The sequence below is a fragment of the Crotalus tigris genome, unplaced genomic scaffold (genome assembly GCF_016545835.1).
Source record: "Crotalus tigris isolate CLP2741 ecotype Arizona unplaced genomic scaffold, ASM1654583v1 scf7180000017841.2860490, whole genome shotgun sequence".
Taxonomy (NCBI): Eukaryota; Metazoa; Chordata; class Lepidosauria; order Squamata; family Viperidae; genus Crotalus; species Crotalus tigris.
This window is the reverse complement of record NW_024096667.1, coordinates 1,983,814-2,007,015: the sequence shown is the minus strand read 5'-3', so window position 1 is coordinate 2,007,015 and position 23,202 is coordinate 1,983,814. Positions and strand designations below refer to the sequence as shown.

Genomic DNA, 23,202 nt, shown 5'->3' with positions numbered 1-23,202 from the left:
TCACATATCAGTAAAAAACCCTAAGGTTGGTGATATTTATACTATTCTAAAAATGCAGAGAACAAATACTTCATAATTGTTCTACACCTTTTATCAGTATCATTAAAAAATAAACAGCCACTAGCAAAATTACAAAATGGATTTATTGCAAAAGAATAAAAGAAATTTTACAAATAAAAAGAAGTGGTTAAAGGGTGTCTCCAAAATAATTCACTGCATTTTGAACACAAATGAGAGCTATTTCTAATTGACAATTTGCACATTATTTCCGAGAACTATATTGTCAACCTATTACTCAACAGATCCCCCTCCCAAAACTACATGTAGCAAAAGTGGTTAAACTTCTGTAAAAGCTAGGTTTCTAAAAACTGACAGTCCAAATAAGCAATATAATGAATTAATAGAAAATGTTTCAAAATCTAATCCATTATTTGTAGTTTGAACTGGTCAGTTTTTAGTATAATAGCTTAATGGGAGACACAAATTACCCCTCCAAATTAGAATCTTTTTTCAATCCAACTTGGAAATTTTAAAATCACTTTCTTTATAACATTGAGTACAACAAATGTAGAGCAGACCCTTAACTTGAATCTTTTTGCTCAACACCTCTATATCAGAAAAGAATGAATGAGCCATCAGAACCTAAAGAAGTCTGTAGTTACCAAGAAATGAATCTCTGTCCATTTTATAAACTAATTTTAGCTAATACACATTACAAGTTGACAGAAATGCCTATGTACAAATATTTGACTTTGTTATGCCTTCCAAAACTGTAAAAAGGGCTTGGGTCTAAGGTAAGAAATCTTTAAATCCAGTTGTAGCTGGATTGATTTCAATGTTTTACTCCTTTTTGACATTTATACTGACCTCTGCATCTTATAATGTTCAGTCCAAAAACAAAACTGGGGAAAATTCTCAAAGGTTAAATGTTAAACACTGAAGAAATTGCATCTGATACAGTACAGTGTTTTAAATAAAAGGTTTGAAGATGTCTACCATAGGAGCTTTTTATTTTATAAGAATGACCAAGATATTATAAGGTTTTTTTAAACTAAAGTACAACTAGGCTGTTGTAATTTTATTTATTTTAAAACACAGTCATTTAACTGTCTTCAAAAGAAATAGCTGCTCAAAGCCCCCCAAAAATATATCTTAATTTAAGGAGTCAGGTTACTGCTTAGTTACCTTAATATCTGCTAGAGGATTAATCTTCCCTGGACTGAATTTGTAGCATTTTAGTTTTCACTGGAATTTTATGACACATACTTGTGTCTGCATGTACACATTTGTACAGAACTTTTAAAAATCCATTTGCAACACATACATTATATAACCATATATGGAGAAGAGCAAGATGTACAGTAATGTTAAAATTAACACCATGTTTCTCCAGAAATGATTGGATTGGTTTAAGATAACAGCACATATTATCTTGCTGCACACTTTAAAAATAAAAGAATTCAGTCAATGAACCATGCCATTGGTGGTTTATAGTACTTCTCTTTTGCAATATAATTCTTTCCGATGTGGAAATATGATTCAATTTGAAGAGAAGTTCTTATTGATTTCAATTATAACATTTCCATCCGTTATCTAGTATTTTATTATTATACAGAGTCCACTTTGTATTATAAGCCACATTTATAGATGAATGTAACATCTGTATGAAAGCAGCTTCAGCTTGAACACCCATGCTTTTTCCTGAATAAATCTTGAAGACGCTTTAAAAACAAACACAAACTTAAAATACCAGCTGTTAAACATCCAAAAATACAGTTGTTGTTTCACTGAGAGTCTATTGTCCATTAGAAAAGTATATCATACATACAAAGGTGTAAGAACATTTAAACCAGTCTTTTGCAGAAGGCAGTCTTTTAGACAACGTAGCCTCCTACAGACAATCCTTCAAACTTTAAAGATGCTTTAGCCATACAGTAATGGCTTTGGAAATGCTTTCAGTAGATTCTTCCACGACTGCGATTACCACGTCCACCCCATCCTCTTCCTCGTCCACCACGGAAACCACCTCTTTGCTCTGAAATCAAAGAAAATAAAAAGTTATGTCCCCCAGTGCATTTAAACTCTTTGACATAGAATAGCAGTTATTACTTGTTTTTTCTTTTAATTTTTAAAATTTATATAACATATATAGGAACCACCCATCTTCCTAAGAGAGCAACTTAAATAATATCCAATTTAATCCAAAACAAGTAGCACTATGCACAGCTCATTTCTACATGAGTGTCTTTTTGCTGGAAACTTGAAGTAAAAGCTGGTTTCTGGAAAAAAACATAAATTACAGCCACATGATGGTGGAATGTTGTAAATAATTGTAAATGTGATTTGACTGCCAAGGTCCCAAAATGCAGTCACATGACCACATGGGGGGGGGGGGCGGTGGCCATCAGAACTTCAAATCCAGATCATAAGTAGCTCCGAAGAGGTCCATCAGTGCAAACAGTCATTAAGCAACTGGTTGTAAGTTGAGGACTATACCAATAATTTCCTAAATTACATAATACAAATACATAGTAATATCTTGTCTTAGACTTTTAACATTTAAAATGAAATATTAGAATGCCTTCAAAAGCTAAGAACACAAACTCAATCTTGAAAAGGATATAAAGGAAAAAAGGCTGATTGTTCTCAAATAAGAATTGTAATAGTGCTACATTATAATACTCACCATATGAAAAGTTGCCCAGGTTACTACTGTATTTCCCACTGGGTGGATTGTAAATCTGCCTTGCATCTCTTTTGGGGCCAGCTTGGGACTTTTTTGCTGGTAAATCTGAAGATGTATCTTCACTGGCCCGTTTTTGCCTTAAAAAAAAAAAAAAGTCAGTGCCAATATAATTAGAAGACAAGTAAAAATTCAAAGGTTCTTAATATTCAGTTCTGGAATATATAAATGACAGTGAAAAATTATTTTCCCCTGTACAATCATATTTGATTCTTTGTGTTTGCCTAGACAAGTCCCTAAAGTTTTCTTGGCAAAGTGGTTCCATTAAATCAGTGGTTCTCAACCTTTTTAATGCCGCGACCCCATAATACAGTTCCCCATGTTGTGGTGACCCCCAACCACTTATATATCACCGGGTGCCAGGGGCGTGGCCAAAGAAAAGGGGGAAAAAATGGCAGACAGCCTTGTTTGGCGACCCCCGTGAAATGGTCGTTCGACCCCAAATGGGGTCCCGACCCACAGGTTGAGAACCACTGCATTAAATGATTTGCCATTGCCTCCTTCCTAGGGCTGAGAGAAAGTGACTAAATTACCAGATTTTTTTGGAAAGAAAATTATTTTAGAAGATGCAAAATCAATACAGTAGCATGGTTACTTAAAATAAAAGGCAGATCTGGTATAATTAATGTTTCTTCTATAATACAAAACAGTTAAATTTTAACAGCATTATTTTCTTTTTAAAAAAAATAAACTTGGGAATAGAATAGATTGTCTTTGGCAGACAAATTGTTTTAACAGAAGCCCTTGAAAAATGGACCAAAATCTGAAGGCATGGTTTGAACATTTGCGGGATCTTTTTAAGTTTTAAGCATGGGAACAGGCAACTTGCCTCCTACAGATCTCCATAGCCCATAATTCCAATCTCCTAAAAGATTTGAACACTTTTGTTCCTACCCAGCAACATCACAAAGACACAGGATGCCCTCCCATCAGGTTGCAATGTTGCATTTACAAGTTGCTACCTTTATGTTACACCAACACGTTTACAGTCTCACGAGCTGAACAAAAATTAATTGTACAAAAATTAATTCATTTCACCATATTTTGGTAAATCCTTATCTCTGCTCATCAAAAGCGTAATGAGAGAGTAAGATTCCCTGGACTGTAAAGAAAAGATAGGAACATTCACTGTTATTTACCCAACTTCAGACTTCTGTACAGGTTTCCAGGAGAGTGTAACTGTACTCTTATATGAAGGAGGAATGTGGAAAAGATCCTAGAGGGAAAATGGGAAGAAGTCTTTTGAATTTTCTGAAATCACATTTCATGGACTATGAAAAACTTTTCTAGAAAAGTCTAATTTTGAAAAGAAGCACATTTCATTCCTGAAGGTTTTATATATTTCAGAATGATGAAAATGTCTCTATCTCAAAAATAATGTAACAATCTCGTTTTCTCCTTGTTATTTTTAAAGACACAAACATTACATTTGACACAGGTTTCACATATTGCTCAAATAGAAGAACATAATGACAAAGTAGACGTTAATATTTTTATCCCACAATTTAACTTACCTTAATTAAAACGTTGATGTTGTTTGTTATTTTTAGTGCAACCACTTTAATTTTGTTCTGCAAAAAAAAAAAATGGACTATTTATTAAATGATACACCTATATGATTTAAACATCAAAATACCTTCTGCCATTTTCCCCAATCCAGTTTTTGGCACTGAAGGTAGTTATTTCTCAATAGGAATACTATACTTTATTCTAGTTGGAAGCTTTCATGTTCACACAAACCTTGACAAACCATGTTAATAATCTGCAACTAACATACAATTATGTTATGGCTATCTACAAAATTTATTGTATTAAGAAATTGCTACTTACAACCTTTATAGTAATTGTTTTCCAATTTCTTGAAATGATAAAACTAAGTAAACAACACACTACTGTACTCTGGAAGGTCCGCCACAGATGCTATGATAGTAAAATCAACGAAATTGCCTCCTTCCCTCTCCAAGAGTACCTAACCTGGATAATCCTGTTCTGTTCAATTCAATTGTGTATTTATTTATTTAATTTATATGCCACCCATCTTACTATCCTGAGTAACTCTTTTATCAATGAAAGACAGGCTTCTGATCTGCATCAATGTTCTTGGCCAGACTTTATAACACATCTTATTACGCTGAAGATTCTCTAAGAAGGAGAGACTTTTGGAATACTTTTCCAAACAGAGAAAAATTCACACACTAATGTTAAGAACAAGTCGCTGTTATTATATGTACACATCATATCTTTTATAATGTTATGAGCTTACAAACTGCTGATCCAGATAAAAGAACAAGGAATTCAAAAACGTGAAAGTATTTGTCAGGTCTTAGAATGCACAGTGACATGAAAACTGAACCATTAACTAAACTCACTTAAGGTCAAAGTTTTCAAAGACTTACCTCTTCTGTCTTTAGTGCTTCTCCTGTTTTGCCTTGGAGTGCCAAACGAAGTTGTCGGATATAAACCTGAAGTCCTCTAGCAAAATACTGTAATCTAGAAGAGAGACACATTTAATATAAAACTGTGTAGGACTATAGGGTGAAACCAACAGCCTTCTTAATCTTAGGAAAGAATAACAAACTTGACCACCTAAAAAGAAATCTGTATTGCCTGTCAGAAAAACTTCTAAGCACCAAAGTTGTAGGAGTAAGGAACATTTACAAAGGTATAAATGCATGCAACATTTTAAACAATAATGTTTTATTATAATTCAATGCTTTTCAATAATAGAATTAGCTGATTAAAAGTAGAATGTTATGAATAATAGTGCAGCCACTTACTATTTTACCCTAGAAATATCTTAGCATTAATTCTAAAATTCTAAAGTTTTGCTACATACTGGATGGAAAATCAAGGATGACTGCAATCATCATGAGGACTTGGATAAAGTATTGTTATTTGTCTTTGTCTAATACATTTCTGGATAAATACTGGAAAGGAACAGCTGGAACTAGCCATTAGGATCCTTTGATTAGGACTTGGCAGTAAACAAATTTCCACATCAAACATGTTCTTAGTTCACCATCTGGCAAAAGTCTCAATCTACTCAGCTAATTTGCAGACATTGACACAGCTAAATCAGAACATTTATTCTGATTTATTTATTCTTGTTTCAGAACAGAAACAAGAATAAACCAAATGAAACACTTGACCACTAACTTATTAACAATATGATTGTGCAAGAGCCATTTATATCCATGATGAGGCAAACCCAAAGATTTTTCTTTCTGTTTTTCCCAAAATTTATCATATTATTAAATTCACAACTTATACTATTTAACTTGAAATGTAAAAAGTCACTAAGACAGTAATGGAACTTTAAAGGTAATGGGACAATAATAGCATTCTCAGCATTCCAGAAACATTACTGTCTCATTGAGAAATCTACAAAAATGCTATTTAACAGCAACTTTGACATCGTATCTTCACCTGCTGGCTATACAATTTCTTTATGTGGAGACAAAGACCAAGACTTTATGTCAAAAAGTCCACTATATGTCTATTAATTTTGCCTGCTGTTAATAAAAGCAGCATTAGGTTTAGGAACTAGGTTTAGGAAGACAGTCCTCATGCATTATTCCAGAACACTTAAACTGCAGTACAATTTTGACTTAAAATGTTGTGGGACATAAACATATAATATTTTGTAATAAATCTATTGGGTATCCCTTTGGGTTTGCTAAGTATTTAATGGATTCTAAATGGAACAAATGTATTTTTTTCACAACAGGAAATTGTATTTCATTTGTATTGTTTAGAACCCAAACATTTAGCAGCAGCTGTGCCAATTAGAAAGCCAAACCTAGAATGCGTGATAATTAATTGTTAAGATAAATAAAATCAATACTCAAGCTTAGTGGTGAAAAAGCTACTAGAATAATCTTAACCACAATCACATGAATTTTCTCTCAGAACTCAATAGCATTTCTTTACAGGTAAAATCACAACACTGCTTCTTCAGAAGACACCATTAAATCAATTACATATAAAATTGTAATTTGTAGCTCTGAGCTAAATACTGTATTTACTGTAGCACAGAAAAACCTTTCTCTTTCTACCTTTCCCTTTCAAATACTTTGACCATTGTTTTATGAATAGAAATAATAACTTGTTTGCAGCACAGAAAAACAATACTCCATATTTTTAACCTGGATATATTATTCTTATTCTAATAAACCTGAATAGTACTACCTGATTTTAAAGTCTTTCACTTTATCTGTGTTCAACTTTGCTGTTAGGAAATCTGTAAGTTTTCGTCCTAGTTGATGAAAGCTATATAATAAGCATTCCACATAGCTAAATTGCAGTTTAGGCTCTTCATTGCCTGCATTCTCCCCATTCTCTGCTTCTTCTGGAGGAAGTGGCATGTATTCCTGACAAGTAGAAATATAAATTATAAGTTATAGCATTTATTTTCAGCTTATAGTTCTCATGCATTTCAAATTTCTAGAAATTATATACAATGAGCTATTTCCAACATTATCTGACATTTTCGTTTGTAAATTGAGCTTTCTGTTTTCTTCCATTCTTCCACAGAAGAGCACAAAACAAATTTAACTTAAAAAAAAAAGATTTTGGGATACACAAATGCATGAGTTTATCCTACTGGGAGAATAGCACTGGTCAAAACAACAACACTCTGCAATCTATTTGAATGTTCTGTTAAGCAATAATCTATAAGATTGCTATGGTAATAAAGAATTTCATTCCACCATCCTTGTATAATAACTGGCAGCATTTTTCCTAGTAGTTTAAGTAGTCTTCCTTACTTGTCTACTTTGGTCATCGTTTATCACCATGGACTGCTACCCTTTAGTATAAAAGTGAGCCCTCCAAACTGCCAATCATTTACTGCCCTATCACAGAGAACTGAAATTCAGAATGTTTAGCATTTCTGTGTGTGTGTGTGTGTGTGTGTGTGTGTATGACTTATGATCACAACTAAGCCCAAAATTTTTGTTAAGTGAGACATTTGTTAAATGAGTTTTGCCCCCCATTTTACAACCTTTCTTGCCACAGTTGTTAAGTGAATCACTGCAGTTGATAAGTTAATAGCCCGGTTGTTAAGTGCATCTGACTTCCCCACTGACTTTGCTTGTCAAAAGGGGATCACATGACTTTTGGACATAATAATGGTCATAAATATGAACCAATTGCTAAGTGTCTGAATTTTGATCACATGGTCATGGGGATGCTGCATAACTGTGAAAAATGGTCATAAGTCACATTTTTCAGTGCCGTTGTAACTTTGAACAGTCACTATGCGAACTGTTGTAAGTTGAGGACTACCTGTAGATACCCACCCATAAATTATATATTATATAACCAATCCACTAAAATAATTAGCTATTATGAGACAAACACAGTTTAAAATTGATCATCCAGTTAGCACCTTAACAACTGTTTTAATTCCTGAAATGTTTAACAATCAGAAATTTAAGTTTAATTATGAACGTTTACAATGTCTCTAAGATTATGAATACTCTTACCAGTAATTTATCAAAAAGTTTCTTTAGATTTGATTCTAACTTTTCCATGTCCCCACAAAAGGAACTCATCTCAGCAAGTAATTTTAGTACCTGAAAAAGATAAATTCTATCTTTAGAAAATGAAGTAAAAATGAAGATTTCTAACTTTGTACGATGACAATGTTAAACAGACGTAGATCTGAAAAATAAATCTTGCTCACTTGATTATGACATAAATGAAATAAGTGAAACTGATAAAAACACTGATTGATAAAAAAATTATGCCTCCTTACGGAATGCAGTATACCTTAGATTATTCTTCTAGACTGAAATCTTTAGGAAGAAGTAATTTGCTTTTTATTATCTTGCACTACAATGTGCAAAATTAAATGTAATTATTGGAAAGATTTTGAAGATAATAAATCTTTAAATGAATTTGTTATTATAATGATACTTTTCTTCATTGATATATACTGAATAACTGTAATTCTAGCCATGTCAGTATGTTCAGATTAGCTTACCTCTAATTGGATATCAAGGCCTTCAACTGGAGTGGTCAGAGAACTCAAATTTGGCAGGACATGCTCACAGAAGTAAGTCACAAATCTTGTAGAGTGAACGTTTTTCTATGGCAAATCAGAACAACAATTATTAGTGCAAAATTATGAATATGGTTGCTACAATTTTTTATTACCAGGTAAGTCTGGCCTTATTTTTCCAGATGAATGAATCACTTCAAAATTTTGGAAACTAATTTTTACACAGTGCTGTTTATGAACAGTTGTAACACTACTGCACTTAACCAGCCCTCTAGGCCAAAATCCACCCCAAGAAAACTACTTATTCATACTCAAGTAAATTAGTATTTTGAAGGATATAGAGTTGGCTGACATTTAATTCATTCTCATCTATAAAACTGAATAATAGATCTATAATAGTTCAATCTTTAATAAAGTAGAAGGAGAAAAGGACAGTTTGAAGTTGAAAGCTGAACTTTAAAGAAAAGAACGTATCATTTCTCTTTCAGCTGTTGTAAGCTACATGCCAGAAAACAGTAAGGAATTTAATTGAAACTATTTTTAATAAAAAATACTGTAGAATAAATCATTTTTAGTTCAGGTACAATTAATAAAATGCATCTAAATACTGTATGAATAATAAGAGGAAGCACAATATGGGTGAGTAATATGGAAATATTCAATATTAAAAGACTTTTTTTCAGCAACACTATCAAATGATTCTCCCTTTGGAAAATATTTATAAGAATAGATATATTACTACACATTTAGCATTTTTGATGGAAATGCATTTATTGGTAATCCTCGCATACTGTGGGGATACTTATGAGCCGGATTCCAAATTCTGATGGCCATCCTCCTCCATGATCAAAACTGAATTTTGGGCGCTTGACAACTAGGTTGCATTTATGGCCACCTGCAGTGTCACATGACCACATTTTATGACATTTTTTGCTGAAAACTGGAATTTATTTCCTGTTTTTGACAAAACTATGCCCAGTGAACCATTGGTTTACTTAACCAACAGAGTGTTTAATGATTGCAACAGCTACTTTACAACAGTTATGTCCATTTAACCTCTGCCACAAAAAGGTAATAAAATCAGATATGAACGACCCGCTTTATGACTGTCATGAGTTACCACCATGATGGCAGGCTCCATTAGGTTCGTAACTTGAGGACTACCAGCATTATTCATCTGGGACAATTGCTACTATATTACAGAATTAATGTTCTGTAGCCACAAGAGTAGAAGACAACTACTGTCACGGACATCCCAGGAGTTGTTATTTGTTCTTCTTCAATCTTAATCTAGTTTGAATCTTTTATTCTGATTATATTTTTCACTTTTCAGTCAGTATTTTCTTTTACTCAGTAGAGAAGGTCTACTTTGTGACCCATGTACCCTTTTACATTTTTCAGTGACAAATCCTTACTTAATGCACTGAGTGAATTTTTATTGTTTTTCTACTGTCAGCCCCTCTGAATGCCTCTGGTTTAGTGGTGGGGAGTAAGAGAGTTCAAAATCGAGATAAAAATGATTTTCTACAACGCCCTGCATCATAGAATATAGGTAGTCCTCACTTAACAACAGGTTTTTCTGTCTCTAAGACATACGGTTGCAAAGCATGACATGATGTGACCACACCATTTACAGTTATAGTTGCTGTTGTTAAATGAATCTCACATAATTATTATGCACATTACATGATTGCCATTGGTGACCTCCTGCTGCTTTCCCTGTTGACTTTGCTTATTGGAAGCTGGCAGTGAAGGTTGCAAATGCCATCACTTTGACTATGGAACACTATGACTGCTGTAATTGCAAGCCAGTTGCTCAGCACCCAAATGGTGATCCCTGGGATGCTGTGACAGTCACAACTTTGAGGAATGGTCATAAGTAACTTTGAAGAGCCAGTGAATGAGTCATTGTTAAGTGAGGATTACCTGCATTCACTCCAACCATGCCAATTAGACTTTTTTTTTGACTTGGCATGAAAGTCACAAGATTCCTTAACATGAATACTTACAGAAAAGAGCGGAACTGCTTGGCGAGTGCACTGCAAAAGTCTGTCCACACAATCAGGGTCCGATGGATTGAAGGTTTGTTCAAGGTCAGCCTGTTCAGCCACTAGTTCAACTAGTTGTTGCCTCCCACTTACTGTTTGAAGGCTTTTTAAGCCAGATAGTATTTTCATGAATAAGACAAACTCCTCACCTGTCACATCCTCAAGCACCTGAAGAAATGCAAGAAAGCAGGAAATAAAGGATACTACAATTGAAGGGGAAAATTTTCATATTCCTTTACACAATAAGTGATTCTGTAATTACTTGCAATGTACACAATATTTAAATAGCTGCTCATTTAGCCTAATAGTGCTCTTGCATAATATGTTAATTTCTTCCAAATCCATTCAGTAACTAAGCAAAGATTTGAATTTTGATTATATTCCTATTTGTTATATCATATTGAATGTCTGATTACACTGGTTACAGATAATAGCAGTATATTAGAACACAAGAAAGCAATTTGCAAAAGATACTGTGAAAAAAAGTTCTTACCTTTAGGTAGATAATTCTATTGATATACTGTTTAACAGTACTACTGTGTTTCCCCAAAAATAAGATCTGATCTTATTTATTTTTTTTGCCTCCAAAAAAGGCACCAAGTCTTATTTTCAGGGGATGTCTTACCTCTGGTATTGACAGCCCCGTCCAGCAGGTCCACTTCTCCTGGGACTGAAGGAGCAGCTTTATTCTGCAGCTGCATTCCGGCCTGCATTTTGCAGTCAGGCCTTTCCGGAAGGCCTATGCAGCCAAGAACCAAGCTATGGATTAAAATAAATAGCTCAGTTCTTGGCTGCACAGGCATTCTGGAAAGGCCTGTGACTGAGAAATGCAGGTCTGGCTGCAGAAGACACCACAGAAGAAGTGGGCAGGCGAGGAGAGGCTGGCTGTAAGGTAAGTGGATGTGGGGCACATGGGCAGATCCACACCCCCCTACCCTCGCCCTAGCTTGATTTTTAAGTGTGTGCCTTGCCCCAAAACTAGGGCTTGTTTTGGGGGTAGGGCTTATATTAGACCCACCCACCAAAATCAAGCTAGGGCTTATTTTCGGGGCCTTACTTTCGAGAAAACATAGTATTAAATTAAAATAATATTTTTTATTAGGATCAATAAAAACAACTTCTGAATGAATTTCGAGGGTAGCCCCCTGTAAAGCACACTGCAGCAATCTAGATGAGAGATTATCAGGCCTTGAGTAACTGAGTGTAGGGAGTCATGATCCAGGAAAGAAAACATCTGTTTACCAATGCCAAAATATCACTATTAACACCAACTGGTTTTTGAGAATGGCTATAGTTAATTTAATTATTATTATTATTTTTTTTTTATTGAAATTTTTCAAAAGTTTTACAAATAAAAACTTAAAGCAAGACAAATGCCATTTAGATGGGAGATTCCGATGGGCATTGTTTTGAGCCATGCGGGGACACGTTATAGACTTAATACAGTTGCTAAAGCTAAGGAATTTTATAAAACGGTCCTGGGAGCAGGCTCTCCTTTGCCCATGATGCATAAAGTCTTGAGTGACAAAGAGATGGAACAGAAATCTGAAGGTACAGGGATGATGACTGCTGGACAGGTGGTATGGATGTCTCAACCAGAGGTTAAAGAACAGAGAATGACCCGTGCAGCACATAAACGTAAAGAAAAAGAACAACAGAAAAAAGAAAAAGAAAAAGAAATTGAAGAATCTACTCAGCAAATTGCTTCAGTGCCGGTGGGAGGAGCAAGACCCAAAAGCTCTGCTACATATTCATCAGCAGCAGAATTTGAGCGGATCTTCTCCAGGCTGAAGGCCAAGGGAGATGGCAAAGCTCCTGTCTTGGAATGTTAATGGATTAAACATTCCTCAAAAGAGAAAAAAAATTTACCACTATTTGAAACAACATAACAATGATATTATTTGCTTGCAAGAAACTCATATTACAGCTAAAGATCAAAAATATTTAAATAATCCTCGCTTGGGATCTCATTTTGTATCTCCCGCCCCTGGGAAGAAAGGGGGTGTGGTAATCTATGTTAAACAGAATCTATCCGCTACCTTGTTAGAATCAGATCCTTACGGAAGATATGTTATGCTTGAACTTGGTTTATATGGCAAGAAAATTCTTATTGTGGGGTTGTATGCACCAAACCAGCAACAGGAGCAATTTTATAGGTTACTACATCAGAAAATAACTTTGTTGGACTATAGATCTGTGATTTTAATGGGAGACTGGAATGGTGTCTTAGATATACAAATGGACAAAAAAGGCTCTTCTACCTTTTTTAAACAGGCTAAATTACCTAAAGCCTTTTTTGATATGAAAGAAGATTGGGAATTGAGAGACTATTGGCGTGAACGTAATCAAGAAGAAAAGGATTTTACGTTTTTCTCAGATAGACACCAATCTTTCTCAAGAATTGATTTCTTTTTGATCACAACAGATTTATACAACAGGGTGAAGAATGTAAAAATTTTTCCTAGGACATTGTCCGATCATAGTCCAGTTTGGATGGAACTGTTTGTAGAGAAGGAAGATAGGAGATCCTGGAGGGTGAATGAGAATTTATTTAAACAAGAAAAAAATGTTCATAAATTAAAGGAATGTTTAAAGGAATATTTTACTTTAAATATGAACAAGGGAACATCAATGTCAATGGTCTGGGATGCAAGTAAAGCTTTTATGCGTGGTATTTTGATAAAAATGAATAATTTGCATAGACAGAAACAGACTCAGAAACGGAAAGACTTGGAAGAGGAGATTAAATTAAAAGAGAAACTTTTAATTTCAAATCCCTTAGATGAAAAGGTTAAAGGAGCTTTAAAATTGTTAAAAACACAATTTAACATGCTGATGGCTGATCAAGCTGCAACTAATTTGCTATTTATGAAACAAAATACATTTTGTAATGCTAATAAACCAGGGAGATGGTTGGCTTATCAGTTAAGAAAAAAACAGAAACAGAGGAATATAGATAAAATAAATTATAATGGTAAATTGGTTTATCAGAAAGAATTGATTAAGAAATCTTTTTTAGAATACTATCAAAAATTATATAAGGGTACTAATATTCAAATTACAGATATAAATAATTATTTAGGCAAAGTTAACTTTCCTAAATTAACAGAAGATCAGGAAAAAAAGATTAATGGTTTAATTACTAAGGAAGAAATTGTTACAGCTATTAAACAATTGAAATTGGGCAAAGCGCCGGGTACGGATGGGTTGACATCTATTTATTATAAAGCTTTAGTAGAAGAGATGACTCAACCGTTGTGTGAACTGTTTAATAATTTATTACAGGGGTTAGAGATCCCTCCATCCTGGCGTAATGCATTTATATCATTGATTCCAAAAGATAGTCAAGATCTTACTTTGCCTAAAAATTATAGGCCTATATCTCTTTTAAATGTGGATTACAAAATTTTTGCAAAAATTTTAGCTAACAGGCTTATGGGGATCTTGCAGCAGTTTATACATAGGGATCAATCGGGTTTTATAACTGGAAGGTATATGAAGAATAACGTTAGACAAATTATTAATTTATTAGAGTATTTAGAAAAGAATAACCAAGTCTCTGCAGGCCTGATATTTTTGGATGCTGAAAAAGCCTTTGATCAAGTGAATTGGCAGTTTATGCTGTGTTTAATCAAGGAGATGAATTTTGGACAAAATATATTACAAGTATTATCCAATATATATCAAAAACAGACTGCTCAAATTATTGTAAATGGGGGTTTGTCAGAGGCTTTTGTAATAGAAAAAGGAACAAGACAGGGATGCCCGTTGTCTCCGTTATTGTTTGTTTTAACACTGGAAATTTTGTTGATTAAAATTCGGGAGTCTCAAGAAATAAAAGGAATAGAAATTAATAAAAAAGAATATAAATTAAGAGCCTTTGCAGATGACTTGGTTGTTACTTTGTCTCAACCTGTTTCTTCGGTGGTGAAATTATTACAATTGATTCAACAATATGGACGTGTTTCTGGCTTTAAAATTAATAATAATAAGACCAAAATATTAGCTAAAAACATGACTAATGGTGATAAACAGGCTCTAGTTAACTTAACAGACTTTGAAATTGTTGATAAGGTAAAATATTTGGGGGTTACATTATCTGCTTCTAATGTAAAATTGTATAAAAATAATTATGAAAAGCTGTGGATGGAGGTACAGAAGGATTTAAAAAACTGGAATAATTTACAGTTATCCCTTATGGGCAGAATTGCAGTTATTAAAATGAATGTCCTGCCAAAGTTTATTTTTTTGTTTCAAATGTTACCTATCTTAAAGAACGAACGTAATTTAGATGAATGGCAAAAAGGTATTAATAAATTTGTTTGGGCAGGGAAAAAACCAAGGGTGAAACTTAAAATAATGCAAGATTTTCGTGAGAGAGGTGGACTCAAGGTACCAAATATGAAATTGTATTATGATGCTGTAGTATTGACATTGATTAGCGACTGGGTGAATTTAACAAATACAGAAATACTTCATTTGGAAGGCTGGGACCTATTTTTTGGATGGCATGCCTATTTAATATTTAATAAAAAAGTGGATTGGGTTTTTAAGTCTCATATTATAAGAAACTCTTTGCTAAGAGTGTGGAGAAAGTATTATAAAAGTGACTTCAAAATACCATTATGGGCTATACCTCGGCATGCCATAGAAGGTATAAGGAAAGGGGTAAATATGGACAAGGTCTCTTACGTACAGTTATTAAGATGGGATGGCCAAGACTGGCAGTTAAAATCTTTGGAAGAGTTAACACATGAAAACTTAACTTATTCATGGTTCCAATATAGACAAATAGTGGATAGATGGAAGATGGATTGTAAAATGGGCTGGCTTAGAGAAGATGAAATTTTTTTAAAACAAGTAAGAGATCAAAGGCCAACCCATATTAAGAGAGTTTATGGGGTTTTAGTGGAATTAGATTCAGAACTTGAACTAGTTAAAGATTGTATGATTAAATGGGCACAGAATATTGGTGAAACGATTTCAATGGATACTTGGGAACTTATTTGGATAAGAAATGTTAAATTCACACAAGCGCAAAACTTAAGAGAGAATTTTTATAAGATGTTTTATAGATGGCACCTTGACCCAAAGAAAATGTCCATTATGTACCCTAATCTACAGCCGAAATGCTGGAGATGTGGATATTTGGATGCTACCTATTACCATATTTGGTGGACGTGTAAGCATATAAAAGCTTTTTGGATTAAGATATGGTGGAATATTCAAAGAATTTTTAAAAGGAGGGTAAAATTTACTCCGCAATTATTTTTACTAGGTATTGTTATTGACTGTGATGCTAAGGAGGTTATATTGATGTTAAATTTGATTACAGCCGCTAGGTTGTTAATAGGACAATATTGGAAGAAGGAATCTTTGCCTACTTTACAAGAATGGTTTCATAAAGTTTCGTATTTGGCAGAAATGGCAAAGATTTCGGCTTTCTTAAAGGAGCAATCTCAAGAAAAATTTTTTGCGGTATGGGAAAAATGGATAAATTTTATACAACATAATTTGGATATGGAAAAATATTATTTAGCCTTTTTATAATTTGTAATGATTGTTTTTTCTTTCTTTCTTTCTTCTTTTTCTTTTTTATATATATACATTTTTTATGTATTATTATTCATATATTTTTTTTTTTATATATATATGCTTTATTCTTCGTCTACTTTCTTCTTTCTTCTTTCTCTCTCTCTCTTCTCTTTTTTTTATTTTTTTTTCTTTTTTAGTATATATTATTCATTTTAAAGTTTATGTTATGTATATTATTATTATATATATTATTACTGTGATTTTTATTATTATTATTAATTATTTTATAAATTGCAAATGTTATTTTTAAAATATTTGTTAAATAATCCTATATTCAGTTCTGGGAAGTCGGGGGGGGGGTGGGGTGGTTGGGGAGGGGGGGGTGGATTTTTTTTTTTTAATTTATAGTTAATTTAATTATTGTCTACTCAAAATGCAATACAACAGTTCATGCTGTTTATAAAGTCTTTGTAATCATTTAACTAGATTAATATATCCACCTTCTTTGATTCTGTTAGTATTAGCTCCTCAACTTCTTTTGTTAGCACCTCTTCAGGCAGTGTTTTGAGTTTTGTAGAGAGGAATTTAATGGCTCTTTCTCGCACAATATCCTCTCCCTGAAGAATCTGACTGAACAAACCACCAAGTGTTCCTAAAACAATGATAAAGACACTTATTAGTTTGTTTATAACTGAAAGGAAGTGATCTTTTCGTTAAACATTTAAGGTTACATCCAACAATTTAAGAGGACACTTGTTTATGTAAGGAGTTTTCTCCTTGCAATCTTCCCCCTTTTTAACTGCTCTCCGGCCCATTGCTTTTATCCTAAATTTGCCCAATAGATTCTAAAAAGGGTATAAGGGAGAAACAGAATAATTTTGTTAAACTTTCTTGTAAACACCCCAGTCACCTTTATTGAAGTGGGCAGTCATACAAATATTTTAAATAAATAAATATTGCTGAGATATACCAAATGAATGTAATCCATTATTTTCCAGTAATGTATGTTGAAATAATATAGGAAATATAGCTTTACGATTTTATAATTTTCTAACTGATCTGTATATTTCTAAATAACTATCAAAATGCAAGCACTGTGCTCTTATCATTGCAAGTGATTGTTATTGTTGCCATAAAATCTTGTTCTGATTATTCTACTTTATAAGACAAAATACACTCAATCCTTTTTTATTTCAAAATATTTAAAAAGATAACATTAAATATTTTAGTATAAAATACATCTTTTACCTTTAGCATCCATCTTAAATATACTAAGTAAAGCATTGTTAACCAAGTTGAATTCTGCAGAATCATCTAAAAATAAAGAAAACAAAGGATCAGCTCTTCTTTTAAGCTAGATAGTGCCAAATACTGGAAATTCAGGAAACATAGAATTCCACATAATAAACTATTCCAGGTGAAACCCTTACAAAGAAACCAAGACAGTAAAAATACAAATTCAGTGAAAACTGATTCTGGCTAAATATTTACAATAAACTTGCATGTACAGATAAATACCAAGTATATAAGTATATGACAGCAATAAGAGCAAAAGAAATAGATTCATTTTTGCACCAGACACAAACATAAAACTGAACTTGGAGGCATCATTATTTAAAAAATAGGCAGATATCAATGCCACTTTTTAGCTTTTGTGGTGCACTTCCAAAGCAGTATCTAAAGCACTATTTTCCAGCACTATTTATATGCTTGGTACTCTCTGAGCTTGCTTCTTTTCTTGCAAACGTTTCATTACCCTAACTAGGTAACATCATCAGTGCTAGTAAGGAGTCCTGTTTGCTGTGTTTATATTCTGATATCTTGCCTTTCTGAGTGGGTGGGGGTGGTCTTAGGGATTCTTTGGTTGGGCTGTTTACTAATGGCTCTTTGGCAGTTTCTTGATTGGGGTATTGTTTACTTGAAGTTGACCTTGGAGTTAATCTATGTTGATCTGAGTGCTGATTACTGGGGGAGAGGTGCTGGAGTCTTTTTTTTTCTTTTGGGCTAGTTGATTGTCTCTTTTGCATAATCTATAGATGTTGTTAATGTCTATGTGTCTGTTGATGGCTGATTTGCCAGCGTGCCAGGCTTCTAAAAATTTCCTGGCATTTTTGATTTGGCTTCGTCTAGGATTGTCACATTTTCCCAATTAAAACTTTGGTTAAATCTGTCTCTATGTTGTGAAATTAAAGAATTTTATCATGCCTTTCGACAGCCAGTTGGGGTTCATGGATGCGTTCTGCCAGTCTTCTGCCTGTTTGTCCTACATAGTGGTTGTTGCAGTTCTTACACTGTATGTTGTAGATGACTCCTGGTTTTTTTTTGCTGGGGTTGCTGGGTCTTTGGGTTTACTTAGGATGTTCTGAAGGGCTTTTGTTGGCTTGTGTGCTATGCTGATTCCATGTGGTTATAGCAGTCTATTTACAATTTCTGAGATATTCTTGATGTGTGGCAGTGTAATTGTTTTTAGGGTTTGTATTGATTGTGCTGTATTGGGTTGAGTGGTCAAGGACTTTTTGATGAAGTTGCATGGGTATCCATTTTGTTGGAATGTGTTGTATAGATGCTCAATTTCCCTTTTCTGCTGTTCTGGGTTGCTGCAGTGTGTTTGGGCTCATTTAAATAAAGTCCTTACACAGCTTCTCTTGTGGAAGGTTGGGTTGTTGCTTTGGTAGTGGAGCACCTGGTTGGTATGGGTAATTTTTCTGTAGACTTACATTTCTACTTTGCCACTGTGGTCTTTGCTGATCAGAGATTCTGAACATCAGAATATAAGCAGACAGCAAACAGCACTCCTTACTAGCACTGATGTTACCTAGTTATGGTAATGAAACGTTTGCAAAAACAAGCAAGCTCAGTGAGCACCAAGGACCTCTCATTTCAACCCTGAGGTACAAATATTTTCCTTCATTGATTATATGCTATTAAGTTGGTGTTGACTTTTAGTGACCGCATAGATTGTGTAGGTAGGTAATACCTAAGAAAGTATTTGAAACAGCAAAGTGTCTTCTATCCAAACATTTCTTCTGCATTATGTAGTGTTAGCAATGCTAATAAAGACTCAAAATAAGCATCTATCTTTTAGATCACAACAATCTTTACTCGTACCATATTTTCAATGTGAGAATATAATACTCAGGAGTAATGTGAAATAATTAGAATAAAGGAAAGAGAAATTCTTCAAAAATATAATAGTACAACTTCTGATAAGCAGTTAGAAAGTTGAAGCAAGAAAGCTATAGTAATGAATATTTAAGTGTGCCTTTTACTAAAACTGATACAATAATTTTTCTTACCTGATTGCAGAAGCTGGGTAAGTATGTCTGCTACCCTAGGGAGGTTATCACCCATAGCAAACTGAGGTAATTCTTTGATTGCTTGGCGCCGGATCTATAAACAAAAAAGACACACATGGAACAATTGGATAATATATGTTCAATTACAGAAGATTTGACATCATTACAATATAAAATATAAAATCCAGCATGAACAGTATTTAGGATTTTAATAAATCAAAACTAGCATATTATGCTATTAGTAGATTTACAGTGTAATTCAGCAACTGTAGTATATATTTTAATTGTGCAAAACAGCAGAAATAATAGCACAGACAAGGACTTTTATTAACAATCTTAACAGACTGCAGCTATACCATAATCTAAAAAGATTTTGCAACTACATGCAGAGATTGGGCAAAATAGGCACATAAAATATTAATGCAATTTTCAGGTACTGTAGCAATGCGAATTCCAATAGCATTTTCCCTTTTGTAAAGAAAAAGGCACTTACTGAAACATCTTCATCCTCACAAAGATCTAACTGAGCATTTATAGCAGAATCTGCTAACTCAGGGAAATGTTTGAAGAACTTTGGAATAAACTGTGCTGCTAATCTCTTCTCCTTAGGACCCCCTTTGACACCATCCAAGATAACTTGATAAGCATCTTTGTGCTACAAAAGAAGAGAGAGTTTAAGAATGTAGAGCTTTTAAAAGTAAGCAATGAAAATTTAAAAGAATTACATTTGCCTGAAAATGATTTTCCTCAAAGCAAATTATCTATAACAATTTATAGATTATCCCACCATTTCTGACTAAACATTCAGCAGAGACATATTACTTTGAAAGTATCACATTTTGTAATAATTGAGTAGAGAGCTCTGCTATACGTGGTTTTTGACAGTGTACTCAAAAAGCATAATATGCTAGCTCCCACTTCAGCTAGCACATTAAAGTGTTAGCCCATGAAATAATGAATATACATATGGAAACAATTTACTGCAATCTTTCACAAGCACGGTTTTTATCATCCTCCATATGCACCAAGCAACCAGAAAATATCTACTGCCTTTTTACAGTTAAGAATGGCCTTTCTTTGGAAGTTTACAAGGCTAAGCATCTTTTATAACTGTTGCAATTAATGTATTTTGGTTTTTGAACACCAAGCATAATCTGTTAAAGGACTAAAACTATTTTAACACTAGGGCTGTATAGTAATCCAAACGCATAGGTGATTCAGCATACATATGGAAATTAATTCTGCACTGGCAAAGTTTCAACTTCTCCTTGGGTCTTGTTGCTTTAATTAAGGAGATACCAACAGTTGTGATGTGTTTGTGCCTAACCATATTTTCTCTACTTAATAGGTTCTATGTTTTAAAAAAATCTACTATACTTTATTCACCCCAAAAGCCAATGATCTTGAATTTGAGAATGTCTCTCTTCCAAAAGGGAAGATTACACAAAACACATATTTACTATATTTTCAGAAAATCTAAAGAGGTCAATTCATTTTAAATGCGCAGGGTGGGGTGGGAATCTAGTCTTCTTATCATATAAATGCACTACTTGTAGTTTTCCTTTCTAACATGCTGAAAATTTCAGTGTAAGACTGAAATGAATACAGACAGGACTTCTGTTGTATCCTACGAGGCATATCTAACATAGAAAATGTTATATATGCTACATAGTCATGTAATAACAGTGTGCCTGTAACTCCCTAAAGTCAATATTAGATTCAGTGACACTATTTTTTGCTGCAACTCCAGAAATTGTAAATTAACAGCTTCTCCCAACTGCAGTGCAAAAAGAGTAATGGCAAGCTGAAGGAAAAGGAAATATATTTAATATTTAATTCAAAAATTATATCCTAAAGCCACAAGAACCTACTAGACCAGAGGTGTCAAACTCGCAATGTCACGTGACATGTTGCGATGTATTGTGACTTTTTTTCCATTGCCGGCAAGGGGGTGGGCGCCGTTTCGGCATGACGCATCCAGCCCATGGGCCGGCAGTTTGACATCCCTGTACTAGACAGAAAAGGAGTCTTGAATATTTCTTGAGGCAGATTTTTTTAAGAAATGTCACCTTACCATCATATCCCAATGTACTTTAAGAAATAAAACGTTTCAAAGCAAAACCACGAGTGCTTTGTTTTAAAAATTGACACAATACATTATCCACAACAGAAAAGGCACTCCATTCTCTAGCCTGCCTTAATTAACATAGAGAAAAGTAAATGTTGAAATTGACTGAAATATAGAGGTATACTTTACTATTGCCCAGGTGACCATTTCCTAGGAAAAAGCACAATATTCTCAATGAAAGGACCGACCCATGCTACCAAGACACTGCTGCTTCCCAGCACTTAACAAAGGATCAAAGAAATCTAAAGATTTAGATTTCTCAATCTAAAGCCAAGTCGAAATACAATTCCACAGAACGTAAAGGGACACTTTATGTCAATTTTGAAAGGATTCCATCTACAAAACCTTCCAGTTTGCAGACTGAACTAAGGGCAGCCCAGAAGCCCACCGCTTTGTTTTTACGTCTGGATACACTCACTCACAAAATTTCGCACGGGGAGAGATAGAGGGGAGGGGGAAGAGCAAACAGGATTTTTAGAGTTCGCCAATCATTGTTTATGCAAAATTTGGCAGCGTCTGCGGCTTTTTTTTTTTTTTAAAGTTGAATCCTATCCACCTGGCACAACTGGCGAGAGCGCGCGGGAAGAAAACAAGAGCCTCAACCTCCACCACGCTCCCCTTGGGAATAAGCCTCCAAAGGCGCCCGGCTTCGTATAAACTGGCAATGAAACCTGGATCTGGGAAAACAAAACGACCGGAGAGGGATGGACTCCCCGCGGCCTTTGGCGACTTTGGTCGGTCTACTCGTCTCTTTCGCGCCTCGGGGACGCTTCCAAAAACCGCCTGGGCCCTGCCGAACCCACCGCTCTCCACAACTAAACGGTGACCCGAGCACTTGGCTTCCCTTCTCTGCCCCGCTAGGCCAGAGCCCGAAGCCCACTGGGGGGGGGGGAACCCCACCTCGGGAGCGGTCTCTTTAGCGTCGGCTAGGATGCCGTAATTACGGTACAGCTCCTCCACGGTGGGCATCGTGCCGCGTCGGCGTCTGCTCCTCTGGCCGCCTCCTCCCCGACGCCCTTGCTGCAGCGGCGAACACAACCACCCTCCTTCCTCCACACCGCAAAACCAAAGCCAGCGATACCGCCAAGTCAGGCCGCGCACAGCTACGCAACATCCGGTGGCAAAGGCTTTTGGCTTCCCGACCGACAGCGGCCCCTGTCGTTGAGGAGGTGGCAATGCAGCCGTACCGCTGGTGGTGGAGAGGTGTGGGCTGCGCGAGTGACGTCACGAAAGAGCGTCCGAAAGCGGGGCACGTGATCCTGGTTGACCAAGTTGTAGTAACGCGGGTGATCGCGGATGGCCGGAATGGGCGTGCAGATGACCTCCGATGGCGTTACTCGCAATGGATAGGTTGTGTTGGGTCAACGACTCACGTTAAAAGCTGCCAGTCGAGCCGCTGTTCATTTAATACACATCGTAATTTTGATTTGATTTTTTTATACGTTAAG

General features: G+C 34.8%; 1 protein-coding gene across 1 annotated transcript; it reads right to left on the bottom strand.

Moving 5' to 3' along the window:
- Window positions 1-125: 125 nt before the first annotated feature.
- Window positions 126-22,863, bottom strand: API5 (apoptosis inhibitor 5). The gene is made up of 14 exons (XM_039343321.1): window positions 22,655-22,863; window positions 20,120-20,281; window positions 19,627-19,720; window positions 17,579-17,644; window positions 16,831-16,982; window positions 10,757-10,963; window positions 8,730-8,834; window positions 8,230-8,319; window positions 6,932-7,113; window positions 5,140-5,233; window positions 4,258-4,314; window positions 3,883-3,959; window positions 2,687-2,823; window positions 126-2,035 (listed from the first exon to the last, which is right to left on the bottom strand). Exons 1-14 carry the CDS (start codon window positions 22,721-22,723, stop codon window positions 1,956-1,958), a joined length of 1,572 nt encoding a protein of 523 aa, XP_039199255.1. The 5' UTR covers window positions 22,724-22,863; the 3' UTR covers window positions 126-1,955.
- Window positions 22,864-23,202: the final 339 nt, after the last annotated feature.